Source organism: Corvus moneduloides, chromosome 3 (assembly GCF_009650955.1).
Source record: "Corvus moneduloides isolate bCorMon1 chromosome 3, bCorMon1.pri, whole genome shotgun sequence".
NCBI lineage: Eukaryota > Metazoa > Chordata > Aves > Passeriformes > Corvidae > Corvus > Corvus moneduloides.
This window is the reverse complement of record NC_045478.1, coordinates 108,202,798-108,226,475: the sequence shown is the minus strand read 5'-3', so window position 1 is coordinate 108,226,475 and position 23,678 is coordinate 108,202,798. Positions and strand designations below refer to the sequence as shown.

The following is a 23,678-nucleotide window of genomic DNA, read 5'->3' as shown; positions in this document are numbered from 1 at the left end:
CGGAGGTCCCTGCGCTCCCGCAGGAGCACGTGTGGGACACAGAACAGCAGCCCAGGGGGACACACCGGCCTGGACACATCTCCTGGCTGCTGCAGGGGCCGGGACACTGATGGAAGCCCAGACACACCTGGCTCCCAGCCCTTTCCAGCAAGGAAAATCGGGAAAATTTCCGGCAAAGCCACGGGGTGGGCCCTGGGGCGTAGAGCTGGGCCAGCCACTCGCTCCCCCAGGGCTGCCTGCTGCTGGGCTGAGCCCCTGTAGCCACGTGGAACTCTGCTCTGGTGTGCCAGAGGCAACAGAAACCTCACCTGATGGTGACCTTAAGTGAATTTAAATGCTGTCTATGGGTGAGGTATGAAAAACCATGAGAAATCAGGGCAGTGGGGCTTGTTTTGCCAGGACGGCTCAGCCCAGCTGCTGCCCGGAGGAGGGGTCCTGTCTCTGCTCTGTGCCTGGCTGGCTGAAGCTTCCCTCTCTCTCCTGCAGGTGGTGGTGGGCGTGGGTTGCTGGCAGGGGCTGTGCTGAGCCTGGGGAGGCTGCTGCTGCTGCTGCCTTTGGGGGGCAGTTTCATGCCAGCCAGGTCAGTAGCTGGTTTAGGGTGGTTTGCTTTGGGGTTTCTTTTTAAACTGCATTTGCACACATCTTCAAATACTGGTATTGACTCAAACCCAACTCCCAGTGCCAGATGTGGCTGATCTTGTCATCCAGAGCCAAACTGTGGTGTTGAGGTGACCTAACAGCAGGCTGGAAAGACTGGATGCTCCGCTGTGTCCACTCAGGGTGAGTGAGGTGGGCAGGCAGGAGGTGCCTGCTGCCCTCTGTGGGGCTGTGGGGATGCTTTAGCCACGTTGTCCACGTGTGCCAAGGCGTGCACTGGCACCGTGTGTACATCCACAGCCCTGGGTGTTGCCCAGCCTGCCTGGGTAAGCTTGCTGGGGACTCTGTGCTGCCAACAGCAGAGCACAGCAGGGAAATGAAGAGGATGTAGGCCCAGCAGGAACCCAGTTGCAGCTCCTTGCCTTAAAAACAACTGCGGGGTTGAAGCCAGGACCAGGATTTTTCCAAGCCTGGCTGAGAGAAATGTTCCTGTGGCAGGGCAAAGCAGCTCCTCTGTGCAACAGGTTTGCTACAGCACTTCCAGTGCTGGGGTACTTCCCTTCACCTCCCATTTGCTCCATGCATGAGGCTGCACCCTGATCTCCCATGTGACCTGGTCCCTGAGATCCTCATGCTGGGTGAGTCTGAGTGGGGATGGTGATTTTGGGGCTTTTGGAGAGCCCTGGGGGCATGAGGGCATTGAGAGCAAGGTGGCATCGTCAGGCATTGTCCCTTTGGCTGCAGCGCGTGCACCGTGGTGAGAGCAAGCCCCAGCTTGAGAGCAAGCACAGAAATGCAGGAAACAACAGCTGGAGCCTTATGAGGTTTCTTTTTTTCCACTGTTTTTAGTCTTTGCTCTTCCCTTGCCACTTGGGAAGGGGATCCTCCTACAGCTGGGGCTGGACCAGGCTGCTGTGGAGCTGCTGTGGCACTGCTGTGACTGGCCAGGCTGGCACCCACCAGGCCAGCCAGCCCTGCCTGGGCTGGGCATGCCAGGGACTCCCTGCTCCTCCGTGGTTTTCATTTGTTTTGTGGCCACTGCAAGACCTGCCAGCGAGGCTGGAAGGGAAACCTGGCCCATCTCCCCCTGGGTTGGCTCCAGAGCAGAAAAGTGGCTCTTTGTGGGGTCCCTTTTGCGGGCAGGGTGCACTCCCCCTCCCAGCCCCTGTTTATGCAGTACCCGCGGGCTGGCTACCAAAGCCTTCCTGTAAAAATTGGTTTTGGCACAAGAACCCCTGGGAGAGCCTTTGCCAAAGAAAAATATTGTCAACAGGCTCTAGGAAAACAGGATTACTCATCCAGGGGAAAATCACCTGGCCAGCTTGAGCAAGCTGCACGGATATACTCAGCACAGCTTTATCTCCAGCTGCAGATGGGTGCCTGCAAAGGATGCTGCTTCTCCTCAGTGCTGCCTCACGTCACCCAGGCTGCCCCACCTTGGGCTGGTGCAGGCTTGTGGGTCCCCACTCCCCACTGAGGGACACATCAGGCCAAGGGGGGCATTTGTGGGGTGTAGCTGGCTGGGGCAGGGGGTGGTTTCTGTGCCGGGGCTGTGCTGAGATGCTCCCTCTGTGGCAAAGGCCAGCCCTGGGGCACAGCCTGAGGGACAGCTGATCTCTGCTCTTCCCATCACCAGGCCTTCATGAAGTCACTTTCCCCGAGCATGAAGCAATCCAAGCTTTAATGTCACTTTTTTTTTTTCTTTTAGACATCAAAAACCTGCTCTCTTCAAGCCAGAACCAACTTCAACAAGCATCAAGCAAAACTCTGCAACTTGCTGTGCACTCACTCTGTGATCTCTTCTGACTGTCCTGACACAGGCTGCAAATAACTTCCCAATGTTTTACAGAGCCTGAGAGATGGGATTTGAGACTTGCCACCCTCCAATGCCAACTACTGCAAAGGGCAGGAGGACCTGGAGTGCCTTCTACGAGGAAGGAGAGCCCTTCATAAGGCCCATCCCGGCAGGTCTAGAAAGGACACCGGGGTCACAGAGGGGTCGCAGCCGAGTGCTCGTGTGGCACGGGAAGGGTTTGGAGGTGACAGCTGCCCCAGTCTCATGAGCAGTCCCAGCCAGAGGGGCCCATGCCCAGCCCTGCGGCAGCAGAGGGTTTTGCTGGGCTCCCCGAGGCCCTGTGGGCAGAGGTGCCCCTCAGTCCGTAGAGCAGAGCCCGTTCCCACACGCCCTAAAGGCTGTCCCAGGCACCCCGTGCCGTCCTTAATGGCTGCGCAGGTATCTCACTAATGACGTGCGGCAGAGGGCCAAGCCTTTGTTCCGATGAGCGAGCAGTGGCCGCTCTCCTGCCCACAGATCACCAGGAGTGCAGGGGGAGAGCCCACGTTTGAGCTTTCCTGGGCAGACGAGCTGCCGGCAGCCCTGGATGTGCTTCCCCAGGACATTCCTGCTGTGCCTGGGGAAGCAGCCACAGCAGGAAAGGAGCTGCAAGCAGGCCTGGAGGGGGGGCACAGCGGCTCAGACATCCCTGGGGAAAGGGAGTGGTGACCTGTCCGGGCCAAGGGAATCGGCTTTTTCCACTCAGACCTGCTCCTCCATCAGGGGAGCACAGCCAAGGGGAATTTTTGCTCAAAGGCACAGTAAGGGATAACATCAAACCTCCTCCTGGGCACAGCACGGACCAGCTGCCAGGTCAGGTGAGAGCAGTGGCCATCACCCAGCAGCTGCTTCTTGAAAACAAACATGTAGGAAACCTGAAGTCCAACACAGAGGAAAACACTAAAGTGGAGGCTAAAATAAGAAATTATTCCTCCAAATCTGACTGCATGCCAGTGTTGAGCTCCCTGATTAAAAGGAGCAGGTTTCTCACCAGCTTCATGATGGAGAAGGTACAACATGAAAATAACAGGGGCCAGGAGAAGAATTTATTATAGAGAACCAGTGTTGCCTTGTTTTTCCTCATTCCTTGCAAGTTTCTTATTTTTAGGATAACAGATGATAACTTTGCAGATGCAATATCTATATTGCATGCCCATATCTATATCTTTACTAGTCCAAGTAGTTCAATATATTTCTTTAAGGCAGTCTGATGTTTCAATAAAACTTCTGATGTCCAAGTGGCAGATCTCAGATGAACGTATTTGGGGAAAGATTTGGGTTGGCATTTCATGCTTTGCTTAATCTTCCAGTACATGGTGGTGGGTGTAGCTGGGGTGTGAGTTTAGAAGTTTTATTTTTTAAAGCAATGGACCCAAAAGCAGGTGGTTGGCATTCGTAACCTGCCCTCTGAACTGGGCTGTGGGTGCGAGCTGAGCACACCAGAGCCCCAGGCCGGTACGCTGCTGTCACAGAGCACGGGACCAACGTTACCACAGAGACTTACGCACCTGTGTGGCAAATAAAGCAATGATCCAGCCCTAAAATTTGTCCCTTTGTACTCTGCCTGTCTGCAGCGAGCAGGAGCAAAGGCACAGACAGGCTGGCTGTGAAAGCTGGAAGCTCCTGCTGCTGAGATGGGTCTGCAAATGAACCAACAGCGGGAGCTGGGCTTAGGGACTGAACTGTTTGGGTGGGGAGGCGGAATGGGGGAGATCAGAGCAGAAATAGCAGGGGAGCAGCAGCTTGCATGAGAGAAACTGTAATTTCCAGGAATCCTGGGGCACATGTGTGTTCACCGGGCTCCTGCTCCAGCTGGCACCTCTGGGCAGTGGCACCTGTACGGAAGGTGCCGGCCCAGACCCCGCAGTGGGGGGCTGGGGCAGCCTAAGGTGGCAGAGGAAATCAAGGAAGAGGCAGGAGTGACAGAGCTCAAACCCTCCAGGAACATGAGTCCAATGGGATGGGAGGGATTAGAGTGGGCTTTTTCCAACTTCCCCGGTAGTCCTTGTGCTGGGACTGTAGTGGGGGGTGGAAAGAAAGGGATGCGGATTGCAGGATGAGGTACTCGAGAGAAGAGAGCTTCAAGCCTTCATATTTTGGATTAAAAAGGATAACAACTGTCCTGAGCTGTCAGTCTGGAGCATGGCTGGCACTTGGGGGGATACTTCACTTCTTTGTACTTCAACAGGTCTGTGCAGCCTCCTCTTACACCTCCTGAAGCAACGCACAAATAGGAGGAGCTTGAACGGCTGCCTTGCCCCTGAGGGCTCCTTCTAGAGCAGAGCCCCGAGTCTGATGTCCCTGCCCATTCCAGTTACCTCAATGCTGCACCCAGCTGCTCTAAATCACAGCGTCTCATCTGTGACTGACAAAGCAAAGCACAAGGCAGAAAGTGCCAAAAGCCAAGGGGTGGGAAGGACAGCAAAGAGGATAGGCAAAGGATAATTTCAGAGAGCAGACAAGTGGCTTAAATTAGCAAGTTGTTTTGAGTGCACTGCTTATCCTTCTGGGACAGCAGAGGCAAGGAAGACCATGCTCGTTGTCTCCCACGAAAGTGCCTGGAAGAACCTGTTCTAACAATGGCTTTTCCCTGGGATTATTTAGCTTTTCTCAAAGGACCAGTGTATTCAGAACTGAGCTTTGTCAAGCTGTTGCTGCTGTAGCACCTGGAGTCACTGCCAGTGACTCTGTTCACAGTGTTTATAGGAATTCTCTGGTGGAAGGGAGCTGCCTAAAGAGAGCTGTGAGGAGCACAGTGCTTCCCTTTTAATTGGGGAAAGGGGAATTTATACATGCATGAGACAGGTAAAAGAGGCTCAGCTGGGGCACGCTTGCTGCTGTAATTGCTTTGGCTTTCAATGCACTTGAACACTTAATGTGAAACTAGCTTGTAGCAGACCCAGACTATGGTACATCCAACAACTCAGCATCTTGCTTCTCATGCAAGTAGCACAGCACTTGCTTTGTTCTCTCTGAAGAGAATTCTGCTCCCCAGGTGAACTCTAGGACCAAACTAGTGCACATCCTGGCCTCAGTTCCAGGACAAGCTACTTACCAGCAGCAGGTAAGCAGCAAAAGGAGATTCTGGCTGACACAGACCTCAGCATAACTTGCCTTTTGCCTCTAGGTCCTTGCTTTTCTTTTTGTTCAGTCTAAACCATGCATGGTCCTGTCTCTTGCCCTCTGGGTGAGGGATTTCAGGACTCTGTTGGAGGAGAGAGCTTACAGGTTTCAGCTGCCCACATCCAACCCCTTCTGCTACCCACTCAAAACCCGGAGATGATGCAGTTTAAGCTGGGCTCTTCCAGTATGGACAGGTGGCCCCATCCAGCGAGCCACTGACATTCCTGGGCAGAGCCTTTGACCACAGTGTGAGCACAGTGCTGAACCTCTGAATATGGGAGAGAGGATGACAAGCTTATCTTAGCTCAAGAGCCGTACACAGCAATGCCAAGGTTTGCAAATTAAGAAAAAGCCAACAGCATTACAGATAAATGTATTTTAATTAGGATTAAATACTATCTCAAGGTATCTTGAAATCGCACTTGTACTGTACTATCAACAGCCAGAGGCAATAAAAAAAAAAGTCTGAAAACGTAGAAGTTCTAACATCCAACACATGACAGTAAGTGCTGCCATTTAAAGCGACAAACACCGCTCCCAAGAACAGATACTCTTAGAGGAAAAAGTTGTAACATTTTTGTATGGACAAAAAAAAAAGTAATTTGAAGACCAGAAGAAATATATTAGTGCCTGCCTTTTTAAAAGGGTTTTTTTTTTTGTTGGTTTTTTTTTGCTTTTTTTTACATTAAATACAGTTTTCTTTAAAAGCAAGGTACTTTCTAAATTCATGGTTTATATACTGTATGTACACAAGAGCAGAACATTGTACAGTGTTTTTGGATAAAGCAGCACTAACTAGCTGTAAGCTGGTACGGTGTTGCTGACCCAAAAAGCAAGATGACAAGTTAAGCACTCTAGGAGAAGTATCTCCATGGTTGGTATGAGAAAAGTAAAGTATCATGTATGTACAAACTGACCATTCAAACAAACCCCGCCAACTCAACATCATTAGCCATGGAACTGCCCATGCTGCAGCTGATCAATGGAAGTCTGACTGCAAGCGCTGGTCTAAGACCCAAAGCAACCATTTCCTTTCAGTAACAAGGTGCATCACCCATGCAGAGAGCACTTGCACAAGTCATTATTGCAACATGTCCCCCCTGGGCTCCAGGGGGAGCGGATTCTTACTGCAGCCTCAAGCCAAGTAGCCACCTGTGGGTTTTTTGCACTATACAAAACACAAAATGCCCCAACCAAACCATATGAAATTGACATTAAAGCTACGTTAAGTATCTGTATGTGCACCTGGCCTTTCTGCCCACAGTTACAAATTAAAGCAGAAAGTTTGCACCCCACTATCACCAGTTCAGACTAAAATGGAGTGGCAGTGATTTCCATCATTAGTGCAACATTAACTCCTATACTCTATCAAAAGTGACTGACTGCTCTCCAGATGCACAACATGCGTATTCAGGTCTTACAAAACCAAATCAGAACATTGTGCAGAAAACTGGTTTCAAGTTTGTAGCCTTTTTTCTTTTTGTCTACCCCATTAAATTCAGGAGTAGTTTGTGTCCTGTTCAAAGTCAATTGCATCAAAAAATGACTTTTTTAATTCTAGGGCTAGCAGTGGGGAGAGATTAAGGTTCTTCTTGTTACATGTACTTTTAAACATCATTCAGCTTACACCTTGGGAAGAGGTTATTTGCTGTACTTTCAGGACGTTGTTCACCCTTGTCTGAGACACTACACTGGTTTAAGGAACTGAATGTTTCTTCTTTGATGAGGACAGAAGTGAGACAACTTGTTTCTAAACTGCATAAACTTAAAAGTTTCAAGTTTTAATGGTGTAAAAAATCTGACATTCAATTACAGTTAAGAGAAACTTGCTACACAGCAAACTGCATCCAAATCTACCAGTTACTGATGGGACCTTTAAATTAACCATTAACAAGTTAGTCAAGGCATCCAGACCTGGAAACATCAGATCACTCAGCCAGTGAGCCAGCAACTCCCTCCCCCTTTTTCATGAGGCTTTAACAAGCGCAACTGATGTGACCTCAGCACTGGAGCCAACGACTCCAATCCCCAAAAAGGTTAGGGAGATCCTGTGTTAAGCCCAATGCAATATGCATTAGTGTCATGGAGCAGGAAGATCCCAGTGTCTACTTGTTAGAAGTTCACACAAATCATACAGATACAGACAGGATAAAACACAGACTCAAAAAGATCCATTATGCTTGAAGAAAATTCCAAATAAAATGACATCTTCTGCACAGCCCAGCCTCAGACACAGCCACACCTTTATCTAGTATAATAAACTCTGTAGTAAACTGTTTTTGACCTCCATAGAGAGTAGGAGTTGTCAAATTTAAGAAGATAAACTCCTCTCCCTGGGTACTGGTGGCTGCCAGCATACACTTCTTCGTGACAGTCTCGTCTGTACACAGGCACTATTTCATCTAGCTGAGGCTTGTTGGCATTCTTTTTGGCTTTTTCTTCACTGCTAGTATTTTCTGCAAGGGAAAAAAAAAAGGGTGTCAGTGAACATGGGTGGATGCTTTGCAAGAGAAAGTCAGACTAACCTCTAGTGGACAAGGCCCTCTTTGTTAGTTTAGGAATGAGAGGAGCTGCAGGGATTCCTACCAAGGCTGGGGCTGAAGCACTCAGAAGCAGGAAGATCACCAAACATGCTCACTTTATTATGATTTTTACAGTTTGATATTGAAACTCACCACACCCGTCTCCCCAGCACAGCCAGGTCAGTTTGTAGAGATGCCAAACTCCAGTTTTCAACAAGACAACCACCCTCCACTGATTACCACAGATTATTGGTATTGATACCCAGAAAGCCACTGCTTCCTAAGTCAGGGCAGCTCCTTCCAAGCAAATCACATGCTCATTTCAAAACATTTTTGTGGTGGTATGCTGGACTTCCCCACAGGCAAAGGCTGTGACCTGTGTCTCAGCCACCATGAGGACTTGCTCTCGGAAGCTGTTTTGCTGCAGCCTCGAGGAAACTTCCTGGCTAGAAACATCTCTTGAACAGCAGGATGGGATTTTTCCCAAGGTTTCAGAGCGCAGATCTGCTGTGCTCTACTATAGCACAGGTTTCAGTTTAGTTTACTGAATAGTTAACTTAGGAAAAGGATTTCCCCAGCCTCAGCTGCTTTAAAAACATGACTCCAGCCAGAGGGAAGCCAGGGAAAGTGGGAGATTACACACAAGACCATCCATGGGGACTTCCCTCACAGCAAACTCTGACAGTTTATACACATTAGCGTGCTTACCTTCCTCTTCCTCCTCATCATCACTGGACTCGCTGACATGCACACTGACTGCAGTATTAGGGGAGTCTGTCCATTCAAAATACACCCCAAAACCAATGTCATAATTGTCTGTAGCAAACTCCCAAAAGAGGTAAGACCCCTCTTCATGAGTTGGTACTCTGACTGTAACCACTTCTCCTCGGCCCACGGTGATCACAGAGTCTGCATCCTGACGGATTTTTTCCTTGAAGTCTTTTATCTGGGGTCGTGTCCACATGGACGGGGCAGCGATCACTGGGACAGAGTCTGGAGAGAGGGGAGGAAATACTCCAGTTAGGTTTTGTTTTAGATATTTATGCTGCATACTTAAATGTGCCTTAGGAGCACTGGAGGGCCCCAAGTCTCAATTCTGAAAAAATGTATTAAACAGTGCAAATTTAGTTGTAACACTACTAAATGCTACCAGTTCACCCATCCACCACATTTAAACCAACAGTGCTTATGCAGAAAAGCCTCAGAAGGCAAATGTACAGCTACAGGTGACAGGTCTGTATTGCACAGAACCCCTCACTTAGAAGGAACTTTAAACAGTTTTGACCCCAGTTCAAATAAAACTGAGCATACTTCTGCCCAGAACAGCTTTGTGCTAGAACTTTTATGCTCCTTTCCTTCAAGTCTAGAGTGAAAGGAGGCTCTGGATCCCATCAGCTTGCTGAAATGCTTTTGCTGCTTCCTCTTTCCCTCCCCTCCCAAAGCTGAGCTTTGCCTTTGCAGTATTATTCTCCCACGAGAGACAGCAGCCCCAGGAATCAAATCTAGCTTTTCCACAGGCAAATGAAGCCAAACAAAGAACCACTGTAACCCCACTTAAGACACCTGAACCCTTAGAAAGGCTTTTGCTATTTATTTTTAATAAAGAAATTCAGCTAGTCCCACCTTTTGGTCCATTCTCCAGTGCTTCTTCCAAAGCCTCTGGATCCAACTCTTTTTCAGGGCTGTCTGCATGTGCACTGGCCTGCCCATTAATGGATGGGGTGTCCCCTGGGGCAGGGCTGTTCACCTTCGATGCAGTAGTCAGGGGTGTCCCTGTCGCTGCCACCACTGCATCCTGCTGCTTCTGTAAGGCTGCCTAAAACGACAGGAATTTAAGTCAAGTACAACCAAACCCTCACAAGATGCCAGTTTTACACCTTCCAGCAGAAGGTATAAAGACAATTTAAAGAGAAAACCTCTCCCTCCACCCCAGAAGAGGGCTTGACCCAAAAGACCAGAAGCAGCACACAGTAACCAGTTGCATCTACTCAGTACTACCAAGGGATGTGAAGTCACTTGCTTCTAGGCTCGTGGATATAACCCGAACAAAAAAATTCAATTTTCAAATTAATTAGGGTACACACAATACTCTTGCACTTAACTATGGAAGTTTTTCATTCCTATAACATTTCTTTCAAAGTTGGAAGTGTGGCTTGTTTGCTGGAATTGTTTTTTGCTGGCTGGAAGGGTTCCACCCAGCCTGAGCTCATCCAGGTCTAAAGAGAGCTGAGGATTGAAAGTCTACTAGCTACTTGTCAATTTATGAGTTAAACAGAGAACTCTCTGAGAAGAGCAACTTCCCTGTCCCTCGTTATCAGTCCAGAGAGACAACAAAGGCTTTTTTTTGGGACAGGGAAAAGATAAAAGCACCACTCTTTAAAGGATAACCTAGCAATCACAAGATTTTGATGAACAAGTGCAATATAGGTATCCTGCAGGAATATGAAGACAATATAGAAAAACATCAGATTTCAAATTTAAGCAATTGCAGAGATGCTGTCCAGATTTCACTTTCTACTACAGCAGTTTTGTGCACCGAGAGAAAGTCATGTGGTGTGAACTTTTCTACAAAACTATTGCACACAGCCTTTCCAAAATTAATTGCATCAGAAGCTGATCTGTAAGCAGAACAGCACTTTCTGACTGCACTAACAGATCCCAATGCAGCTGAGTCACAGGCATCCAAATGAAGTATTCCTTGGAAGTGTTAGGGAAGCTACATGAGGGAAGTCCAAAGAAACTATAACAGGGCAGGAAGTCTCTGCCTTTCTTACACCACTTCAGCTCCATCCAATCATGGTTTGGCTTGGAAGAGAGCTATAAAAATCATCTAGTTCCACACCCCTGCCATGGGAACAGACACCTTCCACTAGACCAGGTTGCTCAAAGCTCCATCAAATCTGTACATGAACACTTCCTGGGATGGGACTTCCACAGCTTCTCTGGGCAACCTGTGCCAGTGTCTGACCACCCTCACTGTAAAAAAAAAAAGTCCTCCTCATGTTCAATCTAGACCTACACTCTCTCAGATTAAAACCTTTGCCCCTCATCCTGTCACTACAGGCCCTGGTAAAAAGGTCTTTCTTCATGTTTCTTATAAACCTCCTCTAGGTACCGAAAGGCTGTAGTGAGGTTTCCCCAGAGCTTCTTTTCCAGCCTGAACAAGCCCAGCTCTCTCATATTGTCTTCATAGGAGAGGTGCTCTGGCCCTCTGAGCATCTTTGTGGCTTCCTCTGGACCTGCTCCAACAGGTCCATGCTCTTCTTGTGTTGGAGACCCCAGAGCTGGATGCAGCACTCCAGGCAGGGTGTCATGAGAGCAGAGCAGAGCATCACCTCTATCCCTCTGCCTTCTGGCCACACTTGTTTTCCTGCATCCCAGGACATGATTGACTTCCTGGGCTGCAGAAGTCCACTGCCAGCTCATATCCAGTGTTTCATCCACCAGCCCAGCTCTGCTCTCAACCCATTCACCCCCAAGTCTGTACCAATACTGGGGAGTGCCCAGACCTGACCCAGTGCAGGGGCCTTGTTGAACTTCATGAGGTTCACATGGCTCCCCTTTTAGGACATTTCTTTGCTGAGGGCATCAGCCTCAACACAATACAAATGACATAACAGGAAATTAGTTACTGAAGTTTAGGTCTTTAGCTCAAGGACAAACCTCAGGCTGGCAGCCACAGTCTGTCTCCCACCCAAACCACAACCAGCTTATCGCAGGCAAGCAACTTCATCAGGTGCTAAAGTCAGACAACAGGTGCAAAAGGAGAGAGAAGTCAGCAGTGCTCAGGCTGGCAGGGAGGAGCAATCTCCAGCAGTGCTGCTACAGTGATGTGCATGCACGCTGAGCTAGGAACACAGGGCTGACCACAGCCTGCTGCTGTGCACAGACCTCCAGGAGAGTCACCTGAAGAGGTTTGTTCACGCTCACACGCACTGGTATGTCATTAAATTACACACACACATCACCAATGCTGCAGCAGAGCACTTCGCATTTGGTCTCCAACAATAACATTGCACCAAGTCATTAGCAAAGATTGCTCAGAATTTTCTTAATTAACAGCTGCTTCAGAAAACTACTCCAAAAGATGAAACAAATAAAGGGGCTTTAGTGTTTGAATCTGAGCAGCACTAGTCACTATGACAGTAGCTCTCCTTGTGGCAATTATCTTTTCAAGGCGATAACAGCAGACAAGTTAACGCATCCCAGTGACAGCCCGGGACACGAAGCCCAGGCTCCCCAGCTGGCCAGCCATACCTGCTGCTGTGCCAGCTGGACCTGGTAGAGCTGCTGCATGTACTGCTGGTAGTGCTGCTCCTGGAGCTGCCGGATGAGGATCTGCTGCTGCTCGTAGTTGCCGGGATACTGCTGGGCCGCGTACTGCTGGAACTGCACGGCCGTCTGCGAGTTCAGCGCTGCCATGATCTGCTGCCTGCGGGGGAAGCACAGCCCGGCGTTACCAACAGCTCAGGGCACTGGGGAAATCCCTGCACTTCACTGCTTTGGGGCCACTTCAAGCATTTCATTCCATTCCTGCAAAACCCAGGTGAAATCAACCTACGTATGTAACGGACCAGAACCCACAGCTAATGCAAATGTGAGTTTTGCCTAAAAATACGCTGAGAACCTAAAGAAGGGAGCAACATTTTCCATTTGATGTTTGGAAACATCAAATGTTAAAACAACAAGAGCTCTTACATAATTCTCAATCTGTAGTCTGATAAAGAGGTAGTGCTATAAAAAACCCACATGACTGAATTTCTCAAACAAGCAAAGGAAAAAAATCTACATATGCTTTTTCCAGAAACCACTCTTCCAGCAGACCTGCTAAAAATATTGGTAAGAACAAACCTGCTGTGGCACAGCACACCAATGCTTTTTGGTGAATCTTAAGAAAAACACATCACATTACTATCTTAGTTTCCCTGGTCAGTATGCAAACAAGTATGAAAAACATGACTGACAGTGGCCTAATTCAGGAACAACAAAAAAAATGCTGCCATATGAGGCATCTGCATCTCCAGCAAACTCAACTGCTGAAACTTTAGGAGGAACACATGGGTTACACATGCACAGGCTGTTTTTCTCCTCTCTCCAAAGAACTAAGAGAAACTCTATGGTAAAATGACTAGATAGATCCAGGGCCTGTCTCACATTACATTCTTCAGTGACCAGCTATCAATGTTTCAGAGGAAGGAAGAAGTATCACACAATTGCAAGAAAAATTCTTTCCTTCCCACTCTTCTTCCATCCCCAAAAATTATGTTCTAAAGCATCAGTATTAGACTGGTCTAATATCCCAAGGAGCAAGATTTACTGCTCTTCAGCAAACTGTGACCAGTTTAGATACACTTGGTATCCACATTCCTTTTCTGTCTAAACTCTTTTATCTCTGTAACCTGCTATGCCCTCTTAATACACAACTCCCATTCATGTAAAAAACTCCCTCAACTTCAAGGCATACCACACTTCTTGCTACTTAGCACTGTGCAACACTTTCTACTGTATATGTTAATTTATGTCTGTCTCTTACACTCCTCTGGCTCTCACCATGTTAAACAAGCAGTAAAACTTGAGGTTTAATTATTTGCTCCCTTCTCAAAACCACTACATAGCAAGCACAGGATCTACTTCAGAGACACCCCCTGCAAAGACATTTTTATTGTGGAAAATAGTTGCTGACTGATGTGGAACAGCTTTACTATTCTCCTAAATATCACGGGGGCAAAGCCAGATCTGTGTTTTCAGCATCTGGATGCGATGGGAACAATGCAATATAATTAGAACTGTATATTCCTTGTCTCAAGTGCAAGGCAGTTATTTTCTTTGAAGTGTTGTTTGTTTCCACTACTCACTTCTGCTGTTCCATCCGAAGTCGTTCCTCCTCTATTCTCCTCCTCTCCTCTTCTTCCCTTCTCAGTCTTTCCTCTTCTTCTCGCCTCCGTTTTTCTTCTTCCTTTTGTAACCGCTCCCGCTCCTCCTCTTCACGCCGCCTTCGCTCTTCCTCTTCTCTTCTGCAACATCCACTCAATAAGCCATTTCAGCATCCCAACAATCCTAGGATGAGTTCTTTTCAACATGCTGCAACCTGCCTTTTGCCTGCCCAGTGAGGCTTTTTGTTTGGTATCATCTCCTCACACTTAAACGGGCCTGGAGAAGTGTCTTACTGGACACACGAAAAAACCACATCACTGCACTCAGCAGCACGACAAGGGGAGATTCTGTGTTACAATTTGATATTCATGCTAACCTGTTACTGTGCTACCTGTAGCAGAGAGCAGCAGAAAAAGCTGCCTGGAAGCTTTAAACATATCTTCCAAGCTTTAGCACATGTTCAGTAATGATGTGGGTATCATGGTTTAATAATCACATCTGGAAGCAATAATAAGACAGCCTTTGTCAAGCTGCTAACCCATATTAGGAGTTTAAAGTTTAATATAATTTAAAACCTGACAATTTAATGTTCTCTGTATATTTAGTCCACAGACATTTTGTGAAGCAGCTCTTCTTAAGCAGATAACAGTATCAGCAAAATTTTTAAAACTCCTAAACAACTGCTCACTACTGGCAAAGTAATAAGGCTTAAAGAGATCAAATGATACCACAGCCACCTACACTTCAAGCATTTCCCTTCCCAAGACAACTCCAACCTAAGCTGTGATACCGTCCACAGGCCAAGAGTTACACATTTCATAGATACCAACATCAAAGCACCCAAATGTTACCTTTTCTTTTCTTGCTCTTCTTTCTCTATCTTGTGGGAAGTGACATATGTCGAGAACAAGTGGCAGCACCTATGCAGGAGCTTGACAAATTCTGTCATAGCTTTTTGCTTTGACATATTTCCAAGGGCAGCCCATTCCTTCCTGAGAGAGAGAAATCAGCTGAAATAACAGACTGAACTCTTTTCAACCCAGTTGTGAGCTCTGACAGCCCAGCAAAGAAAGAAAAAGTTGGGCGACTGGGAACCAAATTTTATCATGTGCAGTTTCAGAGAACCAACAGCTTCTTCCCAAAGACAGTAAAATGTTCTCTTCTGCCTGCACAAGAGCCACTCTTCCAAAGAGCGATAACTCAGCTCTTACATGAAATCTCATACATCCCATCAACCCTACTTTGAATGCTGAACTACGTCCAAAAACTTCCCAGCTACAAGTGAATCTAAAGCATTTTTTTAACCTCCTTCCACTCCAGTTTGTGGAAAAAAAAAGTATACATTTTCCTGAATGAAAAAACACAGTGACAACTATTGATTACAGCACTTCAGTTAGTTGAAAGAAACAGCCTTGTTCTTCCTAAGAAAAACTGCATCCATTTGTGCAAAAGCAGTGTACTGGACCCATCTCAGAGAAGCCACTGCTGTGTTGCACATTGCCTTCACTCTAGAACACTGAAAAGAGCAACAATGAACATGAGAAGTACAGCCTGAGCTGCAAGCAACACAAGAGACATACCTGAGACTTCCCATGTCTCATAAAATATTTACTCAGAGTTTGAATCCATCAGGTATCTGACTTCAGAAATTATCTTTGGTGTTGGGACAAGCTATGGCAAATGCTTCTACCACTGGCAAAAGGCTTGGCCAGCTGTAACCATGGTGTGGATGAAACAGGGGCCTGCACATTAATGCATCTTAAACTTCTATGAGAAACTGGACTGTCAGCACAGCAGCTTCTAGCGTGGTTGAAAAAAAATCCCAAACAATCTTCTGTTCATTCCTGTACTGAACTGTGACTCACACTTCTAAGATGTACTTAAAGAGGCCACTTTCACTTTCCACTAGCATAGACACACTGGAGATAACCCACATACTTGTAGAAATTGGATGATGTTATCTTCACCCAGGAAAAGCAGAGTTAAGACCAACAAAAGCACCTGCCCTTTTACCTTCTATCATTGCCCAGCACATCAAAGAATCCAACTTCAGGGCAAGTGTCAGGGTTGTAAGGTCCCAGCAGAACCTGCTTGTGCAGTGCCACAAGTTTGAGCTTTTCTTCATATGTTGGATGAAAGGCTTTGCCATCTTTTTCTGTAGGAAAAAAAAGAAAATTTCACTGTTGTGACTAATTAAGCACAGAATAGGAATGAGGATGTTGCATAACCATTACCATGATTTTCACCATTAAAAAAAAAGAAAAAAAAGTTAAAAAGTCAAGTCACAAAAGGTTAGACAAATTAAGTCAGTTCTATCTAAATAAAATACAGATCTGTCCAGAAGAAACACATCTACTTCAGCTAATGAAAACTTCAGTGCAGAGTGCTTTGCATCCCACTATCTACAGTCAGCCTTAGTGAGTCAGTTATCACATAAATATTTACATTAATTTGTTGAACGTCACACTATACGGATCTGTATCTCCGAAATATTTAAAAACCTTAACTGAATTCAAGTGTGTCTGCCAAGTCTACTCTAGTGTGCACAGGAAGGATTTTCCATAAAGAAACACATGATGTTAACTTTATAAATTGCTCTCCTTTCACGCTCTTCACATTGATGAAAGCTGAACAACCAAGGTTGAAGGCAAGGAAAACTCCAGAGAGGAAAAATTAAGAGTCAAGTAGAGTTTTCCCTGAGGGAATACAATTGCTGCCCTTGGCCAAGGCAGCTGGAATAGCCCCTCACAATGAAAAGCCTTGCAGCTGACTCCATCAGCACGAACACATACAGTGAACTCTGACAATAAGAAGGCAACATAAGCCTGAACATGTTCCAGTGGCTCCACAGGAACATCTTCTGAAGCATTCTCAGTTAGATTCCAGCACGCTTTTACTGGTAAGAAGATACTTGCATTGATTTAAAATGATATATGAATTACTCAGCTAGGACTTACTTCAGCACATTTAAATTGTCAAAACAAATCAAAGAAACAGGGATTGCTGTATGTGACTACACTGCTCATTAAGCAAAAGACATTTTTCTTGAAGAGGAAAACAAATAAATAAGCACCATCTCCTTTTGGAAGGGCTGAAAAGAGAAAGCTACTACCAGAGGTAAAAGACTGTCACTTCCCATGACTGCACTGCTCTCCGTGTAATTGGGAGCTGGAGACAAAGATGACGCTCGTTCCCAGTTCTCCTTTGGAGCAAGTTGTTTACAGCCCCAAACTGAACAGTCCACACCTAAATTTCAGGCTGATACACACTGCAAAATTGCTTGGCTGACACTTGTGAACAGTTATTAACAGGAAAAGAAGCAAATACTTCTGGAAATCAGACACAATCCCAGCAGCAAAGTGCTTGCAGATCACAGCAAGACACTATTTTTGACAGAGAAAGTTCAGTAGATTGCTGGACTTACTCAGCTGAGACATCACAAGGAACCACTACATGCATGCCATTTGTTTTGAAGCCACAATCAAATGATTAGGAAGGCAAACATTTAATTACTTATTATCCATTCCTAGAAGTTCATATCTCTCTTGCAGAATTTCAAGTATTTGCTATTGTCCCAGTGTCACACAACCTTACAGCAAATACAGCTGCCAGCTTCACAAACAGAAGCCTTTCTCCACAAAAATATCTACTTCCAAAAATATCTGGTGGGGTAGAAAGTGGGGGGCAGGGCATGTAAAAACTGAACCAGAGTCTACTCAGTGTTATACATTGAAAGGACAAGAGGCACCTGACACAAACTGAAGTACAGGAAATGCCACTTAAGCATTTTTTGTGGGGTTTTGTTTGTTTGCTTTAAGTTGTTTTTTTTATGATGTTGTTTTTGTTTTTTAAACTGAGAGCGATGGAGCACTGGAACAGGTTACCCTGAGAAGTTTTTATGTCTCCATGATTGGAGATGTTCAAAACCCAAATGGAGACAGTGCCATGAAGCCTGAACTGAAAAGGAGGGCTAAACCTGACAATCCCCAGCAGTCCCTTCCCACCCCAAGTTTGTGATCCTTAAGGGATGCAAATCACCTCAAGCTTTCAACTCCTGCTCTCAGGCCTTCCAAAGAGCCTCTCTGTTTTTCCTCAATTCTTCACACTTCACACTCAACTCAGAATTTACTTATTAGGTAACAAGCACTTCCATTAGCCTCAATAAACAGCATGTACTTTTAAGCAATACTTAATATCCTGGGGCAGTGTGCTACAAAGCACGTCAACTGACAAAGGTACTACACTGAAATTTTGCCAGGCTTCTGAGCAAAGTGTGGTTCTCAAGGGGGTCCCTATAGCACAGTTTACTTTTCACAACCTGTGTACCTGTATCTGTCTGGCAAAACATACAGCTATTTGCTGTACTAACCTGCTACCTAAGCCAGATAACATCATCAGTATTTGAACTCACTCCTGAAGAGAGTTAAAGGGAAAAACCCTTCATTTCCCATTCAATGCACAGCACATCTGCATTTTCACAGAACAGAGAAGTCAGACCTCATGCCCTAATTACTGAGAGAAGCCAAAATCTGCATTTACAAAGAATGGTGACCCAAGGGAAGAACAACAAACAAGCTAAATAAGAGAGGGAAAGAGACAGAGAAGAAAAACACAAGACAGGCTTTCAGTGACTTGTAGATAATGTAGCTTAGAAGCAAATTATCAGAAAAACACTTGCAGCCAGTCAGTGAAGTTAAGTTTCATACTATTTTGCAGTTAAACTCTACAGCATGAGCCACACTGTACAATCATCCCAAGGATTTGGAATTGTTGGTGTTTAAATGAACCAGAGGACCTGAACTCATCTGTGAAGTCAAATATGCCAAAAGGAGCATTAGTGTGTCTAGACAAGTACAAGTGCCAAATGTATGCAAGCATCCGTGAACGCACCATTTCAGCAGGCATTACCCACACACCTCATACGGCTGTCGGGAAGTGGGAGAACATCAAAGAGCTCCAGGGAACATACTGAGAAATCCAAAGGACCTGCACAGCAGTAATACAGCAAATGTACAACCTTCCCTATGCCACTGGTACCCCTGACCCAACAAGGCCAGGAAGGCACTCAGTTTTCAACCACAACAGAAAGATGAAGCTGTTACTAGTAATGAGAGGGGCTTTTGTCACTATGTGGCACTGTATTATTGACATGAATTGATAAAAACCCACAAGTTTAGACACAAAGGAGTTTAAGAAATATGCTTAAGAGACTGCATTGTGCAAGACACTTTTAGTCCAGGGTAACTTCAGCTTTTCTCCCCCTGTAAGAAACATGGCACACCATGCTGCACCTTCCACGCCAACTTCACCTACTGCACCCACTCTAAATGCCTGATTTCCTTGGGACAGCATTCAGTTGAGTCATCTAGAAGCAGCTAGAAAACAGTTTGTGAAGTGTGATTTTTCACCTCATAGCTTTAGAAGCAGAAATCACATATGTTAATTCTATTCATTTGCAAAGTTTTAATGAGCAAGACCAAAACTGAGAAGTGTAAGGACTGAACTGCTGCCTGCAGATCCCAGTACACCCTTACACTCCTAATCCTCCTCTCCTGCAAGTGTGTTCTGCATCAACAGAAGAATTACTGACTGGCCCTTCCAATTAAATATGATCAAAGCTCAACTTCACAAATGTAGATACATTATAGAGGTTTTCATATTCTTGAAAACAAGAGCCTACTTAACTTAAGAATTACAATCATGCCATCAAATTAGTGCTCAAAAAAAAGAGGTCAAACAATTAATTGAGAATGATGTTCTGCTGAGGCTGAAGATGCATTCTTGTTAGGATAAGAGGAAATAACTCAGGGCAGTCAAAGAAAATTAGAGTACTTAACATTCCAGGAGAGCTTTTAGATACCAAAATGATATGGTTTATGTACTGTCTGCTCAGATGTGCTGCACTGCAAATCACTTTAGACAGTGCACGAACACTTCAGGGACTGTCATATATTGAAGGTTGGCTGCATTGGTATTTCAATGACAGGATGTGGAAAACAACAAAGCCAGGCTGATCCTGGGAGAGATTTGCTGGCAGAGCTATGCAAGCCACCCTCTCCTGCTTCAGGACAGAGCTTGAACAGGTTACCTTCACTGGCATAACCTGTACCAAGCAAGCAGAATAAGCAATCAGAGACACCTCTACTGTGCCAGTTGCCCCAGGGCTCACAATTACAGGCAGTCCTAGAGACAAAGAAATGTACAATGACTGTAACATGACTGTTCTCCACTGCACACTGGATCCAGCACAGTGGAGCAGCTTCTTAATGGCAGCCAAAATGCTGCTTGACCTGCACTAGGCTTAACAGAGCAGGAAGGGAAAGAGTGAATAAGGGAAAGAAGGCTCTTGTTTCCCACAGAAAAATGTACTGGAACATGGTTACCATCTATTTTCTATGCCTCTGTTACTCTGAAAAGCTCTCTTCACAAGCCATAATGAATGTTAAAAAAAAAAAAGATAGTGCACATCTCCAGCACAGCCTAAGGCCTGACAGTGAAGTGACCCAGGGTGAAGCATTTTAGATCTGCTTTAGATTTGTCTTTATCAGAGACAGAATAAAGTAGCTTTTGAGTCTCTTTAATATCCTAGCCTAGTTTCTGTCGTGCTTTGCACATTGTTTACACACACGCTCATCCTGTCTTGTCTCTGAGCAATTCTGTTACCTGCATTATGCCACCACTGACAAGTACTAGCAGTCATTGTAATAAGCAAACTCGAAGTATTTTGATCAGATTCAACTTCCCTTGGAAGAAAGTACACCCTGAGCTACAGACAACTCAGGCTGCACACTGAAGCAGAAAAGACACTGCTTAACTATCAGCGGAGTTTTTTAGAAGAATGGTCAGAAACAAGGTCTCAGCACTGACCTATTAACATGGGGCACCCTTCAGATAGATATATGGCCTCTGGAAGTACAGGAGGAATCCCTGTTTGCTCCTTGGCATGCACGGGGCTGCTAACCAAGTATGCCCACTCGCACAGTTGTTCTAACAGCAGATGTATGAAAATAATTTGGAAACGAGACCACTTATTTTTGGAGCTGCGCAGATACAGAACAAGCCGGCAGAATCAGTAACCCAAGTATTACAAGCTCCTGTAGCTCCCCATCAGATCTATAAATAAAAATCTTCGTGTTATGTCACTTTCAGGAAGAAATCTACAGATGAAATGATGGCCAATGACTCTGAGTGAGTTATTCCAGCCATAAGGATAAAGAAATAAGGTTTTCACTGGAAAGACTGACAATACAATTGAATGGGGAAAATTCTCCTCTTACGAGCAAATCCTTGAGTTACAAGAAATTGCAGAAGGCTAAAAAAGGAGTGGGAGTAAGCTAAAACATGTCGATATTAAGTTTTGATTAAAAAGACAGCAACAAAAAAAAACATTGCTAAGACAGTACAAGGCAAGGAACTGGAACCTACACACAAGTAACACCCCACAGACTTCACCATTCAAGAGGAGATAAAGTCAGAACATAAATTCTGTTAAAACATGTGATATAATAGATATAGGTTATTGCTTATCTACATAGCAGTAATACAGATTAAGTAATTCACAGCACTTTTGCGCTGTAAACACAGGTTCCTGTAGAATATTCAACCCAAGACAGAAGAAGACCACAGCTGACTGAGACAAGGAATTTGCTACTGCAGAGACATTTCTTTCTGCACCATTAAACAAAATCAGAACTATTTAAGCAACTTCTTTTACAGAAAGGAGAGACATTAAGTACAATGCTTCCACAACCTGATAACCTATGATAAAAGAGGAAAAAAAATATAAGATCTTACAATCTCTTACTTTTTTTACAGCTTAAAAAAGTAATACCTCTGTATATTAGCATGCTAACAAAATAACTGCTTTGTGGAAGGGCATCAGAACAGAGTCAAAGAACCAGGGCTTAAGAAAACTGCTTAGAGCCTTACATGCTCCTAACAGCTAGCAGGTGCAGGTCAGCCAATGCGAAGAAAAGACAACTTTGTCCTTCCAGCAGCATTTCCACCGGCCAGCAGTGCTTGCTCTTAGAAGAGGCAACCTCTCTGGGAGGTCATCTAGCAATTGACTGCCACAAGACCGACCTTTCCAAGTGCAGAGCTTGCCTTCCCTAGTGCAGGCATGTGGCTGGGCTCCCTGCTCCCCCTGCTCCACCTGAAGCAGTGTGTGCTTGAGAGCCATGGGAGTGACACATCACTGAAACATGCTCGATGCAGTGAGCATAGCTCTTCCCCCGAAACACCACAGCCCACTTCCCCCTCCGGAGGAAACCAAGTGTGGCCAGCTAACTCCAGCTTCCCACAGAAGCAAACCTGGCTGCAGGGGATCCCGGGAAAAACACTCCAGGTCTACACCCCAGGTATTCTGTGGCTACCTGCTGGAGTCATGGCGGCACACAGAACCATAGAATCATCTAGGTTGGAAAAGATCTCTGACAACATCGACTCCCAACTTATGACCGAACACCACCATGTCAACCGGACCATGGCATGGAGTGCCACGTCCAGTCCTTCCTTAAACACCTCCAGGGACAGTGACTCCACCACCTCCCTGGGCAGCCCATTCCAATGTCCAATCATCCTTTTTGTGTAGAAATTCTTTGTAATGTCCAACCTAAACTTCCCCTAGCGCAGCTTAAGGCTGTGCCCTCTCGTCCTGAAGCAGCACAGCCAGCCCTGGAGCTGGCAGGCTGAGGAGACGGCACGACACCTCCCGCCAGGACGCGGGCTGTCAGCAGGGGCGGCACCACTCACGGCGAGCGCTCCTCGCCCACGTCTGCGAGCTTTCCCTTCCCGTGCCACCAGCACGGAGCTTTGTGGCTCCGATTTTCGGCCGGGTGCTGCAGACCCCCGGCAGTGCCCGCCGGCCCCGCCGAGCGGCCACACCGCGGCCCGGGGCAGCCTCTCCTCCCGCCCCCCGCCCCGGCTCCCGGCCGGCACCAGGAAAAGGGCATCCCCGCGGGCCGCCAGGACACGCTGCTCGCCACGGCACACCGAGCCCTCCCGGGGCTGCCCCCCGCGGCTCTCGGGGGACCCGCAGGCCGGCCCGGCAGGCGATGCCGCCCGGGGCTCCCCGGTGCCGGTGGCTGCCCCGGCTCTGGCGGGGGGCGGTGCGGGCCGGGCCGGCGGCCGGGCTCACCTTTGAAGAAGCGCAGCGCCAGCCCATAGAGCTCCTCCAGCGCGAAGCCCCAGCACCGCTCCAGGCTCAGCGCAGCCTCCTCCGCCGCCTCGCCGCCGGCCTCCGCCGCGCCCGGGGAGCCGGGGCCCGCTCGGCCCCGCCCCGCCGCCGGCTCGCCCTGCGCCGGCCGCGCTTCGCAGGGCGGCACCTCGGCGTTGGGGCTCAGCGTCAGCCCGTCCACCGAGACCTCGAGCCGGTCCGAGCTCAGCACCGCCGCCATCCTCCGCCGCCTCCCGCCCGCCCTCCGCCTCCTACTCCGCTGCGGCGGCCACGTCCCGACTTCCCGTCCCCTCCGACCCGGATCTTCCGGGCCCGCCCGCGGCCCCGCCCCGCCCCGCCCCGAGCCGCGGCTGCCGGGCCGCGGGGTGCGCCCGGGGAGGCGGCTGGCGGCCCCCTCGCCCCTTCCCCTCAGGGGCACTGCCTGCTCCTGGGGCTGGGCTGCCGGACCCCGGGAATCCGGGGGCGTGACTGTCTGCGGGAGCCGCCGCCGGGCGCCCTGCCCGCGCTTCTTGGTTACTTCATAGACGGGATAATGTTTTTTCAGCAGCGTTAT

General features: G+C 47.2%; 1 protein-coding gene across 1 annotated transcript; it reads right to left on the bottom strand.

Moving 5' to 3' along the window:
• Nucleotides 1–5,915: 5,915 nt before the first annotated feature.
• On the bottom strand, nucleotides 5,916–23,360 carry ACBD3 (acyl-CoA binding domain containing 3). Its single transcript, XM_032103304.1, has 8 exons — nucleotides 23,087–23,360; nucleotides 15,964–16,105; nucleotides 14,802–14,942; nucleotides 13,932–14,090; nucleotides 12,334–12,508; nucleotides 9,700–9,892; nucleotides 8,785–9,069; nucleotides 5,916–8,010 (listed from the first exon to the last, which is right to left on the bottom strand). Exons 1-8 carry the CDS (start codon nucleotides 23,343–23,345, stop codon nucleotides 7,799–7,801), a joined length of 1,566 nt encoding a protein of 521 aa, XP_031959195.1. The 5' UTR covers nucleotides 23,346–23,360; the 3' UTR covers nucleotides 5,916–7,798.
• Between the last annotated feature and the right edge of the window lie 318 nt (nucleotides 23,361–23,678).

Excerpts from the sequence above, each read along its gene's own strand:
- ACBD3 (XM_032103304.1), bottom strand. The coding sequence starts at position 23,345 with ATGGCGGCGGTGCTGAGCTCGGACCGGCTCGAGGTCTCGGTGGACGGG. Across the intron at positions 16,106-23,086 it reads GGCGCTGCGCTTCTTCAAAG|AAAAAGATGGCAAAGCCTTT; the intron begins GTGAGCCCGGCC and ends TTTTTCCTACAG. Across the intron at positions 12,509-13,931 it reads CTTCGGATGGAACAGCAGAA|GCAGCAGATCATGGCAGCGC; the intron begins GTGAGTAGTGGA and ends CTTCCCCCGCAG.